Source organism: Mandrillus leucophaeus, unplaced genomic scaffold (assembly GCF_000951045.1).
Source record: "Mandrillus leucophaeus isolate KB7577 unplaced genomic scaffold, Mleu.le_1.0 Scaffold1605, whole genome shotgun sequence".
NCBI classification, from domain to species: Eukaryota; Metazoa; Chordata; class Mammalia; order Primates; family Cercopithecidae; genus Mandrillus; species Mandrillus leucophaeus.
The window spans coordinates 331,854-352,244 of record NW_012101594.1 but is presented as its reverse complement, the minus strand read 5'-3'; the positions used below and the strand labels follow the sequence as shown (position 1 = coordinate 352,244).

Here is a 20,391-nt window from a genome sequence, read left to right as displayed (position 1 = left end):
GGCAACATAGGGAGACCCTGTCTCTACAAAAAATTTAGAAATTAGCCAGGTGCAGTGGTGCACACCTGTGATCCCAGCTGCTTGGGAGGCTGAGGTGGGAGGATTGCTTGAGCCCAGGAGGTTGAGGCTGCAGTGAGCTGTGGTCATGCCACTGAACTCCAACCTGAGCAACAGAGTAAGACCCTGTCTCAAAAAAAAAAAAAAAAAAAAAAATCTCTCTCTCTCTCTCTCTCTCTCTCTGCCTGGCATGTAGTATGGGCCCAATATAGAGAAAGCCAACACGACTGTGTCATTAAGAACGGGAATGCGCTGAGCTGTCTGTGGGGTAGTCCACCACCTAGCTTGGTGTCTGGTACTTGGTTGACATTCAGTAGTATTTGTGGAGTGACCAAAGTTAATTTAGAAGAATGGTCTGGAAATTATTCTAGAATACAGCCCCTCTCCCCAACCCAAGGATCAGATTTCTTAAAAAATAGCTACTACTTTAATTTCCTATGGCTGTTGTAATAAATTACCACAAGCTTTGTGACTCAAAGCAACATAAATGTATGATCTTACACTTCTGGAGGTTAGAAATCTGAAATTGGTCTCACTAAGCTAGAATCAAGGTATTAGCTGTGCTGGTTCATTTCTGGAGGCTCAAGGGCAGGACCTGACCCCTTGCCTTTTCCAGCCTAGAGGCTGCCTGCATTCCTTGGCTTGTAGCCCCTTCTTCACAATGGCATCGCTCCAGCCTCACTTCTGTCTCTCATCCATCACCTCGTTCTGACTCTGCCCTGCCTGCCTCCCTCTTATATGGGCCTTTGTGATTACGTTGGACCCACATGGATAATCCCCCATCTCAGGATTCCTGATTTCATCACATCTGCAAAGTCCCATTTGTAGGTAACATTCATAGGTTCTGGGGATTGTGGTATGGGTATCTTTGGGACACCATTATTCAGCCTACCACAGCCACCCACAGTATTTTGGCCAGATTTAAAGACAACTCTGTAAGCATCTGAAAGAAATGTTGAAAGAAACCCTTCAACCTCGACTTCAGGATCCTTAATTACCTTCCTGGGTGGCAGTGGTTCATGAATTCAGTCAACACTTGTAATTTGTGTGGGCGGATCACTCTGTGTGTATAGGTGGAGTGGGAAGAGTCAGAGTTGTCTGAGACAAGAGCCTCCCACAAGGAGCTTATAATTTGAAGAGAAGAGAGGTCCATGTGCAAGAAGAAGGGTAACTTACAACATAGGAATCTGACCAGCGAGTTAGATCAGCTGTCAGGAGGATGTAAATATGGAAGAGCTGGGAATCAAAGTAGGGCCTGAGTAGGAATACGTTCTTGAATTTATGTGGTGCTTTTACACATTTCAAAGTATGTCCACCCACCCCTCCATTTATATTGGACAAGATAAGAACTTATACCATCATTTTCAGGAGAGGAAACAGGTCAGAGATGGTTGAAGAATGTGCCTGGAACAGCCCAGCTGGTCAGGGCAGAGCTGATTCCCAGCCCCAAGGCCCTCACCTTTGGCTAATGGGTGGGTTTTCAGATGTACAGAGATGAAGGGGCGGGCAGGCCTGCCTGGGAGAGTAGGACCTGCAGAGTGGAGTGCGCTCACGCGGCTCATGTGTAGCTAGAGGCTGGAAAGGAGGCTGGGGGCCTGATTTCGAGGCTTGGGACTTCAGGCGCAGGAGTCTGGGTTTTATATATATGTGTACATACATGTCTACATGTCTACATATATGTCTACATTTGAGCAAGGAGTTGGCATGATGAACGTGGATTTTATTATAGGAAGAGGAATCTGGCAGGAGAGTGTTCCATGGCTCAGAGCCGGGGAGCTTGTGGGAGTTAGAGGGGTTTTTCTTCCCACTGCCTTTCCCTGAATGTACCTGGACAAGAGCCTCCCATGCTGTTTTCTCCTGTAAGATGAAGTGGTAAGGAATACCAGTGGGCATTTGTGTCTCTGGTTTCCAAGCAGGCCACCAGCACTTTGGACTGCCTCTCCTGAATGATGCCTCATACCACAGCACTAAATAAACCACACTGGTCCTCCCCCAGCCCAGCCTGCCTCCCAACTCAGGCGTGAGACTGTGCCCGGCAGGAATAACTGTGGGTTATCCAGACTGATCCCATTCACCTTGACCTCTGGTCTTATGAAGTCTGAACTTCATTCCAGAATGTCTGTGTGCTTGCAATAATAATTATTATAATGATGATGATGATGATGATGATGGCATTAGCTAATGGTTTTTAAGCACCTACTATATGTCCTGAATGCTATTACATGGATTTATCCAGTCCTTTCAAGAACAGATGAGGAACGTGGATTTATCCAGTCCTTTTAAGAACAGATGAGGAAACTGAGGCACAAAGATAAGCTCACATGACTTGATTTAGATCACACTAGCAAGTCAGTGGCAGAGTCATGGTGTGAACCCAGGTCACCTAACCTCAGAGCATTTTAACCATGTCACCAGTATCACTTCATGAGCCAAATATTTTAATTTGAATGTTTTAAGCAGTAAACTTCAGTAGGTTTTTAGTCAGAAAACTAAATTGCCATCAGGACCCTGCGCTTGACTGGTTGGCCTTTAAAAGCCTTGTGTGTCGGCGGCTATATCAACTCCAGAGTGGGAGAGGCTGCTCTGGACCATCCATTGCCTGCCTGTGTTGGAGCTTTGAGCCCACACGGGTCACTCACAGCGCTGGGTCCTTGTCTGGACTATCATCAGAGGCTGGAACTTTGCCTTCTGCTGCTTTTATATCACCCCCAACCCGTGCCCAGCTCCCAACCCAGTGCTTACCACAGGGCAACTCACCTAGGGAATCCTAAGACTATCTTAATCTCCCAATGGATGGAGAATGGAGGTTTGTAGTCTGGGACATCAAAACCCCACTGTTTTGCTCATTTTCTCCTCTTACCTGTTAAACAGGTTGCCTAGCTCCTGAGCCATGATGGATCCAGGTCCCAGCTTTACTTCTTAAAAGCTGTGTGACTTTGGACAAATTACTTAACCTCTCTGTGCCTTAGCACCCTCATCTGTAAACTGGGCATAATTTACCTTTTGAAAATGATTGAGTTAATACATCTCTGTGCTAAGTAGAATACTGAGCCCAGAGCCTGGCATATACTAAACTCAGAAAAAGCAGCTGTAGTTATCATCGGTATGGTGGGCTGGTTCTGCTGCTCACAAAATAAAAACATCTGTGGAACTGGTTACATTCATGGGGGAGAATGTCAGTGCCTAGTTGCTTGCTTTTTTTTTTTTAAAGAAAAATTTAGCAGTATGGGATTCAGTGCCTGCTTTTAACAAGCTCTTGTTTATGTTATTAGCACAAGAATGTATAATTTTTTAACAGTTCAAAGAAAAACCCCAGTAGTCTGGAAGCCACTTTCAAGGGAACTTGAAGTCCTTAGCCTAGAAGGCAAGTTGAGCCCTGGAAACTCCCTTCCTTACAAGGCATGACCCACTGGGACATCCGGAGGCTGTGGGTACAGACCTGTGTGAGGGCCATGGTGAGCTCAGACCTCTCCGCCAGGGCAGACAGGCCAGCACAGGCCAGCATGTGTGGCTCACCAGGAGGCCACCAATGCCCTGCAGTCAGAAGGGACTCTGTGTGGGGCATGGGGTGAAGGCAGCAGCGTGTGTCCCTGTCTGCCTCTGTGTCTCCCCTGATTACCCCCTGACCCCACACCCATGCCAGTGCTTGCCTTGCAAGAGGTTTCTTGTAAAGGAGGCTGAGAAAGTGGAGGGATGAAGGAATGATTAGATGGTGGGTGATTTTATATCAGCCCAAGCCCAAGCCGTGGACCGAGAATGTGGAGGGGAATGTGGGTGTCTGCAGTTAGGCTGTGAGCCTCCTGCGACAGGAGGAGGGGGGAGGAGAGCCATACAGGAAGTTGGCATTGGACACCCCCTTCCAGCCTCCCAGGCCTACCCCTACATGAGCAGCACTTAGGGGCCACGCTGGCCTGGATAATACAGTCACAGGTGGCCTGCCTTTCTCTGGCCTCACCTGGGGTCCTCTGGGTGTTGGGCAGCTCTGTGTCTGGTGAGGTGAGCCCATCTCTCACAGTCAGGAGCAGAGCTGTAATGGGGGGTCCTCGCCCATTGGGGTGTTCTCATTCAACTCTGAGCCTTATTGGGGTGTTCTCCTTCAACTCTGGTGACCTTCCAGATTTCCTGCGGCAGCTGTGGTTTTTACTCTTGCCCTAGAATATAAATTGACAAATAGTAAATATTTTGGGCTTTATGGGTCATAGATCTTTCTTGCAACTACTAAAATCTGCTGTTGCAGCTAAAAAAGAAAAAAAAAGAAAGCAGCTAAGGACAATACATATGTAAACGAATGAGCTATGCATAATCTATAAATGGGTGAGCAGTCTGTGTTCCAGTAAAACTTTATTGACAATAAAGCAGGCAGTAGGACTGGATTTGGCTTGAGGACCATGGTTTGCTAACCCCTGCCCTGGAAGGACACTAATTATGTGTCTTAATTTTTGGTGCAAAAAAATGTGGTCACTGCACTTACCACCCAGTTCTAAACTAGGATCCTATTTTTTGGAGGATCGGGGTAAGCACCCTTTCATTATTTCCATCTTTTAACCCAGAGGCCAACATTAGGGAAGGCAGGCAGACCCACTGCTTGTTCCAAGTGGTTTTTTCCCCCAGTGTCCCGAGAAGGGCAGTTGAGCCTTTCTCTCCAAAGTGGAGGTGCCACATTCCATCCACCTGGTGGCCTGTTAGGAGCAGTTGTCTTCTGATGAAGGACAGTGGCTAAACAAGGAGAGGCAATGTTTATGCCATTCCAGTCTCCTGCCTAACCCTCGCTCATTCTGCTCTGGACAAGCACTTAGGGGTTGGGGAATACATTTGTGTGCTTGCTTACTTTTTAAAATTTTAACAAAACATATTTAAGATTATTTTTATTTTATTTATCTTTTATTTTATTGTTTTGAGACAGGGTCTTCTTGCTCTGTTACCCAGGCTGGAGTGCAGTCGTGTGATCATAGCTCACTGCAGCCTCAAATCCCTGGGCTCAAGCGATCTTCCCACCTCAGTGTTCTGAGTAGCTGAGACTACAGGTGCACCACCACGCCTGGCTAACTTTTTTGTTTGTAGAAATGGGGATGCCCCTGTGTTTCCCGGGTTGGTGTTAAGCTCCTGACTTCAAGCAATCTTCCCACCTTGGCCTTCCAAAGTGCTGGGATTACAGGCGTGTGCCACTTCACCCAACCTGATATTATTTTTATAGCATTTATCTTATATTGTAAAAGTAGTTCATGTTCTTCGTAGAATATTTTAGAAAATATAGATACAGGTACAAAGGCTGTAGAAAGATTTGTCTTCCCACCACTCTGTGAAAAGCAGTGTTCCTGTTTTTGCTTCCTGTCACCTCCCTCCCTTCTCTCCTTTCTTGCTCCAAAAGGAAAGATGATAGTTTTGTGACCTGCTTTTTATTTCCCAGGAATATATAATACACTTTCTTATTTGTCAATAATTAACACCTTGTGCAGTGTTATTTTATTGATTGATTGATTGATTGGTTGAGATGGAGTCTGGCTCTGTCTCCCAGGCTGGAGTACAGTGGCATGATCTCGGCTCACTGCAACCTCCGCCTCCCGGGTTCACGCCATCCTCCTGCTTCAGCCTCCCAAGTAGCTGGGATTACAGGCGCATGCCACCATGCTTGGATAACTTTTGTATTTTTAGTAGAGATGGGCTTTCACCATGTTGATTAGGCTGGTCTTGAACTCCTGACTTCGTGATCCACCCGCCTTGGCCTCCCAAAGTGCTGGGATTACAGGCATGAGCCACTGTGCCCAGCCCACAGTGTCATTTTCAATGACTGTGTCGCATGCCCTCCTATGAATATTCCACCGTTCAGCTAACTAATCTTAGGCAAGGTTGTGATGTTTATATTCTCGTAGTGAATGTTCACATCCATTTTCAGGGAGATGTAATTTTACAGGTTTTGGCAGGCAGAGCCTGAGGAGAAGGGGAGAGGGGACTTCCTGGGAGATGTGCTCTTTGGGGCCAGCTCTGAGAGCTCAGCCCTGGGGTAGACTCTTGAGTACAGGCTCCAGGGTTCCCACTGTGAAGGCCTCACTCAGCAGGCCTGCACTGGTGCTCACTGACAGGGGAAGGACGGAGGCTTTTTCCCTCTTTCTCATCTCCTGGGTTCTTCGTGTATTCAGTTGTCTTTGAAAACTGTTAGCAGGTGAGGATATTTCAGGACCTGCTGACAGAGCCCCTACTGATAGAAGCCAGGAGTTGCCTGAGATGTTTGAGTGATGCTCCCTGGTGTGTGATCGTAAAGACTGAGGTGAAGGTGACATCTAAAGAGACTCATGGAGTTTGGTTCAGAAGTTTGAAGTCTTTGCCCCAACACTTACATTCTTGTGAGTCTTTTAGGATACAGGCAATTGTTTTCTTTTTCTAAGGGTAAAAAAGGGATGTAAAGGAATGTTTCAGTGCCCATATAGGCTAGAAATCGAGAATGTTCATACCCAAAGTGAAAAGATGGTTCTTGGCTGGGCAGGGAGCAGAAGGCCACTGCCAGCCCCTCAGGGTGTCCTGAATATCATTAAACAGTCCTTGCCAAAGCGTCCGTGAAGTGACAGTCTTGACAGCCTTTGGAGGTCTGCTCTGTGGGTCACGGTGTCTAAGCTCATTCACTTTTGATTTCCTTTTTTCGTTTCTTGAAGAATAATGGAAAAAGAAGGGGCAGGTGGAAGACTTCCACCTAAGGGCAAAGCCAGACTCTTGGGAAGACGGTTGCAGGGGGAGACTCTTAGGAAAGGGTCCCCATGGAGGCGTCCTGCCTGGCCATAGGCATGGGCTCCCTCTGCTCCCCTTCCCTCTCTTCCTCCAGAACCGGGGTTCTCAAAGTAAGTTCCTGGGACCCGCAGTGTCAGCAGCACCTGGGAACTTGTTAGAGATGCAGATTCCTGGGCCCCACCCCAGACCTGCTGAGACGGAACCCTTAGGGGTATGGCCCAGCACTCTGGACTAGTCTTAAGGTGATTGAGACGTTCACAGCAGCTTTAAGACCAGTGCCTCAGACCAGCCTCCTGAGAGGCCCTCGATTCTGTATGTGGAGTAAAATTTGCCAGCAGGTGTGAGCCAGCCAGAGAATAGCAGGCTTTCTCAAACTTTGGAGGGACCAACTGAGTTCATTTCCTTTGACAAATATTGATGACCTGTCTGCTCAATCCTGAGCATGGTGCTTGGTGCTGGAGAGAGGGGGAAGACAGATGTGGTCCTTGTCCTGTGGCTGATGGTCCTTGTGGTCCTTGTCCTGTGGCTGACATCTGACTGGGAAGAGAGTTAGGCAGATTCAGGAAGTGGTTACTGCTGCGCTGGAGGGAATGGGCACAGGGTGCTGGGAGGCATGTAAGGGAAGCCTTCCCAGAAGAGGTGATGTTGGTGCTGAGATCTGGCAGGAGGAGAGGAGGTGTGCCCCCTGTGCACAGGCCTGCAGGAGGAAGCCTCTCTGGTTCCAGGAATGGGTTGGCCTGGCTGGAACCTAAAGGCAGTGGAGGGAAGGGCAGAGCCACGGTGAACGACTGCTGCATCACCCAGTGGGAATATCAGATGCTCAAGGGCAGGGGAGGAGGCTTGAAAGAAGTGTGTGGCGGCTGCATTCCTCAGGGTGGGAGCCCTGGGAGGATGAGGTGGGGGTGGTAAGGTCAGTTTGGGACACACTTCCTATAGGAGGTACCTATAGGTGGTTGGGATGCTAGGCTTGCAGCGGACGGCTGCCCTGGGGAAGGCTTCTCAGTGTGGACTCTCCCTGACTCCCACTCTCCCTGGCTCCTACTCTCCCTGGTTCACTCTTCTTGACTCCTACTCTGCCTGGCTCCCGCTCTCCCTGGCTCCTGCTCTCCCTGGTTCACACTCTCCCTGGCTACCGCTCTCCCTGATTCACACTTTCCCTGGCCCCCACTCTCCCTGGTTCACACTTTGCCCAGAAGAAAGGCCTTTTGTGCCACTTGCTTCTGGCTTCTTATACCAGTCATGTTGAGGCTTCGGTGGCAGATATGACTGCAAGAGACCCGAGGACGGTGGGTCCTTGGCTTTTAGAGAGAACACACACCATGCTTTGCTGGGGAGGAGCTGGTTGATAATGCCACACTCTGTATTTACGGAGGAGATTGAACAGCGGCTTGGTAATGCAGACAATGTCCCTGGCCTGCTGTCTTAGAGGAGATGAATGACAGACGGTGAGTTCTGGCTCTGAAGGGGGGACTTGGCGTGTATATGGCATCCTCAGAGTAAAATTCCTTCCTCCCGGTGGGTCCTGAGTGTACAGTGTGTGATACTCTCATCTGCTGTCTATCAGGATTGCCTGTTGAATTCATTTTTAAAAAGGACACAACTCATTTTCCTATTGATGTATCTTCTTGTATCTGGCCAGTTAGCCCGTGGGGGTGTCTTTTAGTTTTGGAGACTAGATTTGAAGGTCCCCATGACCCAGATAATTACCAGCTCATGTGCAGGTCAGGATCCCCAAGTTGGAGACTCGTCTCCAGCGTGAGTGAGATGGTGTCCCGGAAAGGTCAGACAGTGAAAGTTTGGCCGGAAAACGCCCTCCCGTGGTGGGAACACAGCCTTGTGCAGCTTTCTCAACCCCTGTCCCTGGGGTTGGGAAGCTGCATTTATCATGGTTCTTTCTCTCTCTAGACACTTCAATAAAGACATTTATTTACTTCAACCGTGATCCCCACTCCGTCGTGCTCAACTAGTCACTGAACCAGCATCAACTCCATTAATAGTCCTAATAATAAAGCCCCTCAGATGTCAATATTTGATCCTTATGTTTCAGGATACTCCTCAGTAGCCATTGCCATAGTATAGCCAAAAACAACCATTATGCCACCCAAATAAATCAAAAAGACTGTCAACCCCACAAAAGTCCGTCAGAGCAGTTTAGCACCTTAGGACCAGAAAAGGGGCCTGATGAGGCACCCAGAGCCCTTCCGAACTGAGCTACTGAGGGAGGATGGAAGAGGTCGAGCCGCATGCTGGGCAGTGGCAGCTGGTGGGGGTGGGCTTGGAGCCCCATGTCCCAGCTCCAGGTCATCTCTTCCACTCTGCCTGTGATCTTGGCGTGTCAGCATCAGTTGGCCTCCAGCTGTCTTCCTGGTATCTGTGCCCATTATAGAGGTACGGGCCTGCCATGCTGCCATGAGCCCTGGGCCAGGGCAGGTTCATCCGGGGCCTGCAGGAACTAGCCTGGAGCACTGGGAGAGGTCAGTGAACTTGTGTTGAAGGAACTTCTGGATGACTTGTTATTTTGGTTTCATGCCTGGCTAGTGGACACTCCCAAACATGAGCACCTGTCTCCCACCTCCACTGCTTTATTATTTGTGGCCACTCTTTTGGCTGTCCCCTCCTCAGAGGAGAGCAGGCAGGCACACGGAGGCCTTCAGGAGTCCGCTGTACCAAGGAGGCACAGAGCCCAAACACTCCATTTCTGTTACTCACAGGCGAGACCCCAGAAACGTGCTCATGGAGTTGCAGGAAGAAGTAGGGTGGGTGGGAGACTGGTGTTCCTAGCGAGGGTTTGGTACTTGCAGATGAAGTCACGATGCTGATAGGATTTTTAACTTGTGTATTACATGTGTTTGGGGGCTTTTATTTCTTTAAAATCATGATGAAAATACCTCCTGGTGTAACTGTGTGCCTGGTTCTTGGTGCAGCCCTGGAAGGGATTTGCAGTGAAATTGTGGGATCGTTGAATTATGAAGCACTTTGGGATTGTGGTGCATTAGAAGTAGGGTTTTAAGACCTAATTTTTGAAAGCAGAAGGTGAGAAAAGTTCTGGATAGATGTTTCCTTCTGGTAGTTATTCCCCTTCCCTCCTTTCTACTTCTATGAGAGCAGAGACTCCCTTGCAGAAAAATACCTGGTGTTAAGCTGGCGTGGTAGTACGGACCTGTAATCCCAGCTGCTTGAGAGCCTGAGGTGGGAGGATCACTTGAGCCTTGGAATTTGAGGCTATAGGGTGCCACAATTATGCCTGTAAACAGCCATGGCACTCCAGCCCAGGCAACATAGTGAGACCCCTCTCTTAAAAAAAAAAAAAAAAGTACCTGATATTGATGAGGTGTAAAGGGTTCACTTTGTATGGTAAGGGGAGGTGTAGGTGTGGACCCTGAACAGTAGGTCAGCAATATTTGTCAAAGGCGGGTGGGTACAGGCTGTGGTTTTGAAATGAGTCTACATGTTATTGTGCTCACAAATGACAGACTGTGTTTATTAGCAACATCTGTTTTTTAGCAGTGTTTATTGATTTGAGAAGAACAGGTTTTGCCTCCCAGTTTGCAGGGCCGTGTATCTGTAGGGTATTCCCCTCGTCAGGCCCTCCTTCCAGAAGAGTGGGCACTCACCATCTCTGCTTCCTGGCTCTGGCACCACTGTCTGGGGTGGGACTTGGCACCAGTTGGGAGTTCACTGGCTATGTAGGATGCAACTGTTTAGGTAGGAAGAAAGGCACAACTAAGTACTGTTCAGTGTGTACTTTTTTAGATGGCTTATTTATTTGCCACTTTGAAAGTAGGACATGTGAACTAAGAAAGCTACCCACAGTGCTCCTTGATGCTTCCTTTTTGATTTTGCATCATGTGGTGGTGCTTGGTGGTGTGGTGGTGATGGCACTTGGTGATGTTGGTGCTTGGTGGTGGTGGTGGTGGTGGTACTTGGTGGTGGTCGTGGTGATGGTACTTGATGGTGGTGGTGGTGGTGGTGGTACTTGGTGGTGGTCGTGGTGATGGTACTTGATGGTGGTGGTGGTGGTGATGGTACTTGGTGGTGGTGGCAGTACTTGGTGGTGGTGGTCGTACTTGGTGGTGGTGGCAGTGGTACTTGGTGGTGGTGGTGGTGGTGGTGCTTGGTGGTGGTTGTGGTGGTAGTGGTAGTACTTGGTGGTGATGGTGGTGGTACTTGGTGCTGGTGCTTGGTGGTGGTGGTGGTGGTGGCAACGGTGGTGATGCTTGGTGGTGGTGGTGGTGGTAGTGGTGCTTGGTGGTGGTGCTGGTTGTTCATTTCTTTTGAATGGTGGTTAGGATCTTCCAAATTGATTGCACTGTGGGTCTGGACTGCAGTTTGAAAACATCAGTTTGGTGAATAGTTGAAGCTGAGGGTGGGCCGACCCTGAGGGGTCAGGGAGGGGCTCTGGTTGTCCCTTGGTCTGTGAATATCTGTCACAGGCCTCACTGGGCAGAGCAATGGCGGCTGGGCAGGGACAGGCAGCCTCAGCCCCTGAGGGTTCGGGTTGGAGCACCAATGCTGTGAGTGGTCCCCTGGACCTTGCAGGGAAGTTCTTTGGGAGTTGGATGCTCCTGTCCCAATAGGCAGTTTCGGTCCAGTGGGAAGAACCCTAGACTAGGAGTCTATGCGCCTGACTCAAGCCCTGGTTCTGCTGTGAATTATGAATCACACCACCTGTCCGTGCCTCAGGTTTTCCGTAGGGTGCTTGTGAGGCCCAGGAGAGGAAATGTGTGGGAAGCAGCGAGCACACTGCACCACCAACTCAATGGTCTTTCTTCTGCTCTATTCCCCGGGAGTGTCCAGAGTCACGTGGAGTCTCCCTTGAGCCCTGGGCCCTTTCTTATCTCTTAGCAGAAGGGGAGATCAGTGGAAAAACCAGCCCTCTGGACTTTCTGCTCAGAGTTTCGTGTGGAGTTGGTAGTGTGGGTTTGGCCTGCAGAGGCCCAGGGCCTCCCCTGACTTGGCCTCCTTTTTTTCAGCCCCAAAGGATGGCTGCCATATTAGGAGACACCATCATGGTGGCCAAAGGCCTTGTCAAGCTGACCCAGGCAGCCGTGGAAACCCACCTGCAGCACTTGGGCATCGGAGGGGAGCTGATCATGGCGGCCAGGGCCCTGCAGTCCACGGCTGTGGAGCAGATTGGCATGTTCTTGGGGAAGGTACAGGTAAGAGGGCCTGGCAGTGGGAGGGGTGCTGGCAGGAAGAGGGCGGGACCTGGAGCTCAGGAGGAGACCAAGGGCCGTGACCATGGCAACTGGTCTGTGGTGGCCAGGGCCTGAGGGCCCACCAGCTAATGTGTCCCACAGTCCTTCCAGGGTAGGACAGGGCCCCTGTGTGAGGCGGTGGCAACTATAACAAAATTCCATAGACTGGTGGCTTAAACAATGAACATTTATTTCTCAAAGTTCTAGAGGCTGGAAAGTCCAGTATTAAGGTGCCAAAAGATTCAGTGTCTGGTGAGGGCCGGTTTCCTAATCCGTAGATGGCCATCTTCTCACTATGTCCTCATGGGGCAGGAGGAGGGCAGGGCTGCTCTCTAGAGCCTCTGTTATGAGGGCATCAATCCTATTGAGGAGGGCTCTATCCTCATGACTTAATTACTTCCCAAAGGCCCCACCTCCCAATACTGTCACACTAGAGGCTAGGTTTCAACGTGTGCTCTTTGGAGACATACACATGCAGTTTTTACCAGGGCCCGGGTGTCCATCAGCTTGGCTCAGCCTTCGAAGGCCCTTCCCACTGAGCCTGCTGACCTCATTTTTCTCCTTCAGTTTGCTGCGGGTCTCGGGGCTCCTCACTGGGGGCTCTCCTTTCCTGGGTGGCAGCTGGCACAGCCCTTCCAAAAGCAGCTTTATCTCCAGCCTCTCTCTCATCCCTGTGCCATCTAGGGGTAGAGATGACCTTTTGTGCTGAGGTCCAGGAAGCCTTGACGTCTTACTCCAAGGGGTGGTTTTTAGTGAAATCGTGTGCTGGAGAGGTGACTATAAACAGGGCTGGCTACAGCAGAGCGCTGCCCACCATGGCGTCACCTTGTACAGTCGCCAGCAACTTCCCTGACAGTCAGGGAGATGGGATTGGGGGGTGTTTGTGTGCCTGTTGTGCGCGAGCACCTGTGTGTGTCCTTAGGCATGTGTGCATTGGAGGTTGTGTCACAGCCTCTCTCCTTCCACGTCTCTTCTGTGGATGGCTGATTTTTAGACAAAGGTCATTGCCCTCCTGCAGGCTGTGAGGCTGTTGCAGCCCCCAGGCATCACAATCTCAGGTTTAGGACCCGCAGGCCCTTCCTTGCTGCTCTGGGAGGATCCCGCAGTGATACAGTGGCTCTGTCACCGAGCATGCCTGCCTTTAATGTTCAGAAGTCCTCACATCTGTGCTCTCCTCCAAGCCTCACCGCTGTCCTGGGATGGGGGCCGGCCTGGACCATCACCCCCATTTCTCAGATGAGGAAACTGAGACGAAGCAATTGGCTGCAGGACTCATAACGAGTGACAGGACCAGAATTCTTGTCCCCTCCCAGCCTGGACTCCGTGCTCTTGCCCTCCCCTTGCCTGGTTCGGTGCCTCAGTGTGGGGCCTCACTCTTGGGTGTTTTGCCCGTGGGACACTCAGAAAGTGGGACACTCAAAACTTGGGTGTTTTGCCCAGCTTACTTGGGCCCGCCCAGAAGTGAGACAGCCTGGGCAGGCCTTAGTCATAATGCGAGCGGGGCCTCCAGATCAGGCACTCTCCAACCCTCTGCTCCTGAAGTGTGTCTGGAAGGGGCAGGGCCTCCCCCTCAGTCACTGGGAGGTAGGGGTGAGTGATGAGCCACACCACCCAGGAGGCACCGGGGCAGGGTAGGCACTGGAGCAGGGTGGCTGCCCGCAGTGCGCTGCCATTCACTCCCTCAGAGCAGGGTGGCCGCCCGGGGTGCGCTGCCATTCACTCCCTCAGAGCAGGGTGGCCGCCCGGGGTGTGCTGCCATTCACTCCCTCAGAGCAGGGTGGCCGCCCGGGGTGTGCTGCCATTCACTCCCTCAGAGCAGGGTGGCCGCCCGCGGTGCGCTGCCATTCACTCCCTCAGTGCTTCGATTTTCGATTTTTGCTGTCTCCCTTCTTGCTGAGGGGAGGAAGGTCACGGACTCCAGGAGCCTGTCTCCCTCCAGCCCGTCAAGGTTGCTCCTGCATTCATTCAGCAGATACTTACTGAGCCCGGGTCCCCTTGGGGCCCTGGGGACCCCCCCACTGGCCTTGGGCTTCCACAGTGACACCGACAGGTGTTAGTAGCACAGGGCCAGGGGACCATATGGGAGCGATGGGGCAGAAGGAGGGCCTTGTCCAGGCTTCCTCATGGCAAGGCTTTCCCGGGGGCTCTGTGAATTTAAATATGACTTCTGTGGGATTTTTTTTTTTTTTTTTTTTTTTTTTTTGAGATGGAGTCTTGCTCCGTCACCCAGGCTGGAGTGCAGCAGTGCAGTCTCAGCATACTGCAACCTCCGCCTCCCAGATTCAAGCAATTCTCCTTCCTCAGTCTCCCGAGTAGCTGAGATTACAGGTGCCTGCCACTGCACCTGGCTAATTTTTGTATTTTTAGCAGAGATGTGGTTTCACCATGTTGGTCAGGCTGGTCTTGAACTCCTGACCTCAGGTGATCCTCCCGCCTCCCAAAGTGCTAGGATTACAGGTGTGAGCCACTGCACTGACTTAAATACAACTTGTTTCTACTCTGAGAATAGTGTCGCAGCCAGCAGGGCCAGCCTGGGTGTTGGATCCTGGCTCTGTCATTTGCTGCCTGGTGACCTTCACCAGCACATCAGCCATCTTTGCCTCAGTTTCCTGTTTTTGAAGTGAGCGTAACAACCTGTCTCTTTCCTCCCTCCCATCCTGTGACATCTTAGACAGCAGAGTGAGAGGCTTGGGTCTCCTGCTGTCTGCGTACCCTGCAGGCAGCACGCGGCTGCCTGCGCATTTCATTCCTTTCAGTTGAAGCTGGGAATCCAGGCCACTGGTCTCCCTCCAGAAGCTGGTGCTGTTCTAATTATAGGCTCCTGGGTGCTGTTTCCTGGCCCTGTCTGTGGCCTCCAGTAACTGTGACTGTGAGGAGCCCTATTTTCAGATGAGGAAGTAGCAGAGAAGGGTCAGGAACTCACTCAAGGTCACTCTTGGTTCAGAAGCAGAAAGGACCTGGGCCCGAAGCTCAGGCCCTGGTGACCGTCACAAAGAATACACGGCGTATCCTCTCCCCTGCCCCTCCATTTCCCTGAACCCTGAACTCCTAGGGACGGCCAGGCCTTGTCCTGGTTGTGACCACCTCTCCAGTGAGAATCTCTTACATGCACACTCCGGCTGGCCGGTGGTATCCATGTCTGCAGTGAGCTGTGGGCTTAGGTGGGCCCACTGGTATGCTTCCCTCACCCATTGCCGGCCTTAGGCTGTGTGTTCACCTCTCAGGGCTTTCCCCGTCGTTTGCGCCCTGGTTTATCATCTCCAAAGCCCTGGAGGCCTCCTTGGCTCTGTTTTATAGGCGAGGAACCCGCTGCGGGCGTAGTGTGCACCTGGCCTGGCCCCGGCTGGGCACACAGTAGGTGCTCAGTGTCCCACCTAGGACCACACAGCAGAGCCCCAACAGAGGCAGGGCTGGAGCCCAGGTCTCGGCTTCCAGGCTGGGAAGGGTGCTGGGTCTTGGGTGCAGCACCGTGCCATCTCTGGAGGTGGGAGGGGGCGGGATGCTGGTAGTGTGCTGTCCTAGGCAGCAGGGGACAGGCAGGGAGGAGCTCCTGGTTCGCTCTTGCTCTCCTCATGCTGGTCTTTGCTCCCTGCAGGGTCAGGATAAACATGAAGAATATTTTGGTGAGAACTTCGATGGCCCAGAAGGGGAGTTCCACTTCTCAGTGCCGCAGGCAGCCGGAGCCTCCACAGACTTCTCTGCAGCCTCCGCTCCCAACCAGTCAGCACCTCCGCCCCTGGGTCATGCCCACAGCGAGGGCCCAGCTCCTGCCTACGTGGCCAGTGGACCCTTTAGAGAAGCCGGGCTCCCCAGCCAGGCTGCCTCCCCTCTGGGCAAGGCCAACGGGATGCTCTTTGCAAACCCCAGAGACTCATTCTCTGTCATGGGCTTTCAGCGAAGGTTCTTCCACCAGGACCAATCCCCTGTGGGGGGCCTCACAGCTGAGGACATTGAGAAGGCCCGGCAGGCTAAGGCTCGCCCCGAGAACAAGCAGCACAAACAGACGGTGCGTCTGGGAGGCCCCTGGAGGGCTGAGGTGGCTCCCACCCACAGCAGTGTTGGCCTTGGGTCCTGCTCTAGGGACTTTTCCTGGGTGCTGTGGTCTGGGGGTTTTAGGAACGTGGAGGCCTCCTCTTGGTGGAGTGTGCTGTCAGGCGGACATGCTGCCTGTGGGGTGGAGAGGAGATGTGGGGGCAACAGGAGCCTCTGAAGGTTGGTCGTGTCCCCTTGGCTGATTCCACAGGTCTCTTTCTGGTCTCCCTCCAGCTTAGTGAGCATGCCCGGGAGCGGAAGGTGCCCGTGACGAGGATTGGCCGGCTGGCCAACTTCGGAGGTAAGGTGGCTGTGTACCCCTGGGCCACCTCACCTGCCCTGCCTGGGCACCACAATGGGGCCTGCTTGGAGGTGGGGACCCAGCAGTATCCCGGGGAAGGTGTTGGGGGAGGAGGTGGCGGCAGCTGCCCCTGCATGAGCTGTTGGGGGAGCTGGAGTTTTTCATGGGAGGATGATTCAGTTACTGGATTCCAGCTCTGCCTGGCTCTTCCCTGTGGGTTGGTACAGGGTCGATGCCGTGCCAGGAGCTGAGCTTGGACTGCTCGGCAGGCCTTGCTTGGAGGCGGTGTCTGCAGCATCTCTGTTTCACCCCTACCTCAGGCTCACTACCGCTGCTTTGGAGGCCTCTCAGGAAGGAGGCTGGGTAGTGAGGAAAAGCTCTTCCCTGGGGCTGTTCAGCAGCTCAGCAGGGCTTTCTTTCCCTTGGGACCAGACATTTAGGGAGCCCTGGGTTCCCCCAGGCCTGTGGCTCATGAGTGGAGTGACAAGATGCCGTGGCCTCCAGCTGCTGCTGTTTCAAGCCATTTTTCTGTACTTTTCTTTGGGGGGGTTGAATAGTCATCGTGCCCAGTACACATGCGCTGTTTTTATACAAGTTGAAGGGTGATTTTATAGTGAAGATTTATAGCAGTTGTGTCTGCTCTGATGACATCATGTTTGTCATGTCTGCTGCTAATTCGCTGGCCCAGATGTTCCTGTTAAAGCGCCATCTCCTTTGCTGTGGTACACTGTAAGTTAGTTACTGGGATTGCATTTCTTTAACACTCAGCTGTCCTCAGTAGGTTCTCCAGGGTGATATAATTAATGCAAGCCACAGTTTTGGTGGCTTGATTTGGACCCTGAGCTTGGGTGAGTGGTTAGTTGCAGGGCTGTAGGCAGCAGAGGTCTGAGTGGTCCATGATGGTGCTGGTGCTGGGTGGGTCATGGAGACGCACCCTCATAGGTCTGCCTGTCACTTTTCTGGTTTATGTTTCTCCTCCCATACACCGTCCATCATATATGCTGTTCTCCACTCCTGCCTGTTCTCTTTTGGAAACCCCATCCTACTTGTTCAAGACTGGTTCTGGGCAGAGGCTCATGTACTACTGTGCTCCCTGAGAGCCTGGTATTCTGGGAGCTGGGTAATGTGTGGGTTCTGACATTGAATGATGGATGGCCCCCCTCTCCAAGGTGCTGAGCAGACTTGGTTAACTGGATAGAATTTTCTCAACTGTAAGGTTTTCTTTCCTAATTGTTACCTTAATATTTGGCACCCACTGTTACTTAGCCGTTCAGGAATTTAGTATGAAGTGTCATCTATGGGATAGCCAAGAGTATTGCTTATTTCCTTTTCCTGGGGTAGCATTTCAAGCAGTCCGTCATAGAATATCACACCTTCCTGAGTTCTGCTGTCAGAATGAGTTTTAGAGTCACTGCCCTGATGGCCTCTAATGGTCCTTATCCCCTGGAAGACTTGGCATGTTACCTGCTTTGCATATTGGCTTGTCACTGGGTAACATGTATTATTTCTTATTAAAATATTGAATGGAGGCTGTCTTCTTTCTGCATGATTTTGAGGGCAGGAGCTACCCTATTTTCACATCGGTAGCTTTTCTCTGTCCCCTCCCTCTTCCCTTCACTCTAGACTCTTGGTGAGCCTGTCCCTGGAAGGCTGAGTTTGACGTGTTTCAGGATCGGTGCAGTCCTCGCCTGGGAGTGTTTGTGGGGTGGGGAGAAGTGGTAGAGCTAAGGCAGGCTGTTTGGGAAAAGTAGTCAGAATGAAAGTCTTGATGGTGAATTAGAATCTGGTGGAGCACCATAAAGTCCTGGCAAAGCAGGCAGAAGTCAGACCCTTTTGGGTGACGGGTTAAGGAAGAAAGAGACTGATGTGGAAATGGTTATATATGGGAAGATGTGTAGGAAAAAAAGGTAGAGGGCTGTCCTCAGAGTTTGGGGGATTATGGGCAGCCAGAGGGAGCCTGGGTTAGTGGAATTGAAGCCCTGGTCTTGGGTACTTTGTAGCATCAGAAGCCTCTGGAGCCTTTGCTGACACCTGCCTGATGCATGGAGCCATCTGTGGGTGTCTGTGTGCTGGAGGATTGCCCACAGCTATGATTCAGAGACACGCATGTTGTTGCCCTAGCAATTGGCAGGTGATGTTTCAGGCTTGGAGATGGCAAGATGGGAGGAAAGAGAAGCCAGGTCAGGAAAGAACGTGCTGTTCTGGCCCTGGTGGGGATTTCTGGGCCTTCTAGCTCACCCAGTTGAACTTTTCAAACTGTAGGTTATGAACCTTTAGAAAACTGTGAAATTAACTTAATGCGTCAGGATCAGCATATAAAAACAAGTTAACTGTAATCTCAGCACTTTGGGAGGCTGAGGTGGGAGAATCACCTGAGGTCAGGAGTTTGAGACCAGCCTGGCCAACATGGTGAAACCCCATCCCTACTAGAAAAAATACAAAAATTAGCTAGGTGTGGTGGTGTGTGCCTGTAATACCAACTACTTGGGAGACTGAGGCACAAGAATTGCTTGAACCCAGGAGGGGAGGTTGCAGTGAGCTGAGATTGTGCCACTGCACTCCAGCGGGGGTGACAGAGTGACTCTGTCTCAAAAAACAGAACAATTTAAACAGAATGGAATTAAATAGAAAAGATTAGAATTAATATTGTGCATCCTTAGAATGAACTATACACATGGCAAGATATTTTAGTTTCAGAGACATATACATACTGTTTAAGTATATTCTTCACTGCAATGTGAAATATATAGCTTACTGGTGGGTCACTGTCCGGTTTCCAGTCGCACTGTTCGACTTTGTTCTCCTAGAAAATACCTCTAACCTTTCTTCCCTTCATGGAGGAAAGGTGTTTTTCAGGTGCAGACTGGCAGACTTTAGGAAGTTTTTACCCGGAGTTATGAAGGAAGGGGATTGCTGTAGGTCTCAGGGAGGTAGGGCTGCTGCAGGGACCCAGACGGGCTTTCAGCAAGGTTAGCAGTAGGTATTCAGCTATATAGAAGTGGAAGTCAAGGACTTTCCAATTCCAGGGGCTCATTTTGATGCTGAAATGGGGCATGAGTACTAAGTCCAATTTGGCTATGGGACATTATGACTGTGATGCTATGGGCAGGTTAATCTGTGGATATTAGATTTTATTAAAGAGTGGTGTGAAAGAAAGGGTCATATATTGGATATGGGGTCAGAACTGAACTTTAGGTCATCATAATAGCTGGCCTTTAATTACAACTCTGCTTCCAGTGTGACCTTGGGCCCTACCTTGGTTTTCTCTTTTGTTATAAATAAGGGTCTTGCCATTGATTCCAAATGGGAATATTTTGGTAAATGTTCCATGTTTACCTGAAAATAATTAATGTTGAGAGCAGCGATCTGTCTATCTAGTCTGGTTTATTATTCATATGGATCAGATTTTTAAGTGATTTTGGTTTGCTTATTCAATAAGCTATCGAGAGAGGCATTAAAAAGTCTGCTATGATTGCGGATTTACCTCCTTTTAGTCTGTTGACTTGTGCTTTGTATGGTTTGAAGCTATGTTATTTGCTGCCTACAGATTTAGAATTCTTTTTGTTTTGAGACAGAGTCTCGCTGTGTCGCCCAGGCTGGAGTGCAGTGGCACAATCTTGTCTCACTGCAAGCTCTGCCTCCTGGGTTCGAGTGATTCTCCTGCCTCCGCCTCCGGAGTAGCTAAGATTACAGGCGCATGATGGTCTTGATCTCCTGACCTCATGACCCACCCGCCTCGGCCTCCCAAAGTCCTGGGATTAAAGGCGTGAGCCACCGTGCCTGGCCAGATTTAGAATTCTTATGTCCTCCTAGGGACTGACCCTTTGTTCTTATGTTATGCCTCTTTTCATCTCGGTGCAAGTCTTCATTGTCTGATATTGCTATAGCTACATTCCAGCTTTGTTTTGGGTAATGCTTGCATGTTATCTTTTTTTCCCCTCTACTTTCAACTTTTAAAATGTCCTTATGTTTAATGCATATCTTCTATGAGCAGCATATATAGTTGGTTTTTTTGGTGTGTTTTAAGTGTAGACTGATACTCTTACAGTGAGAATATTTAGTCCACATTTAAATGCAATTGCG

General features: G+C 50.6%; 1 protein-coding gene across 3 annotated transcripts in view; it reads left to right on the top strand.

Moving 5' to 3' along the window:
- ADCK3 (aarF domain containing kinase 3) overlaps positions 1-20,391 on the top strand; it is a 45,414-nt gene that overhangs the window by 8,066 nt on the left and 16,957 nt on the right. For 2 of the 3 annotated variants that reach the window (XM_011975982.1, XM_011975983.1), the window contains 3 exons: positions 11,751-11,936; positions 15,571-15,981; positions 16,242-16,308. In XM_011975982.1, coding sequence (XP_011831372.1) covers positions 11,760-11,936; positions 15,571-15,981; positions 16,242-16,308 — 655 coding nt within the window. In that variant the 5' untranslated portion in view covers positions 11,751-11,759. The remainder of the gene's footprint in view (positions 1-11,750; positions 11,937-15,570; positions 15,982-16,241; positions 16,309-20,391) is intronic. The other variant, XM_011975984.1, reaches the window with a different exon arrangement.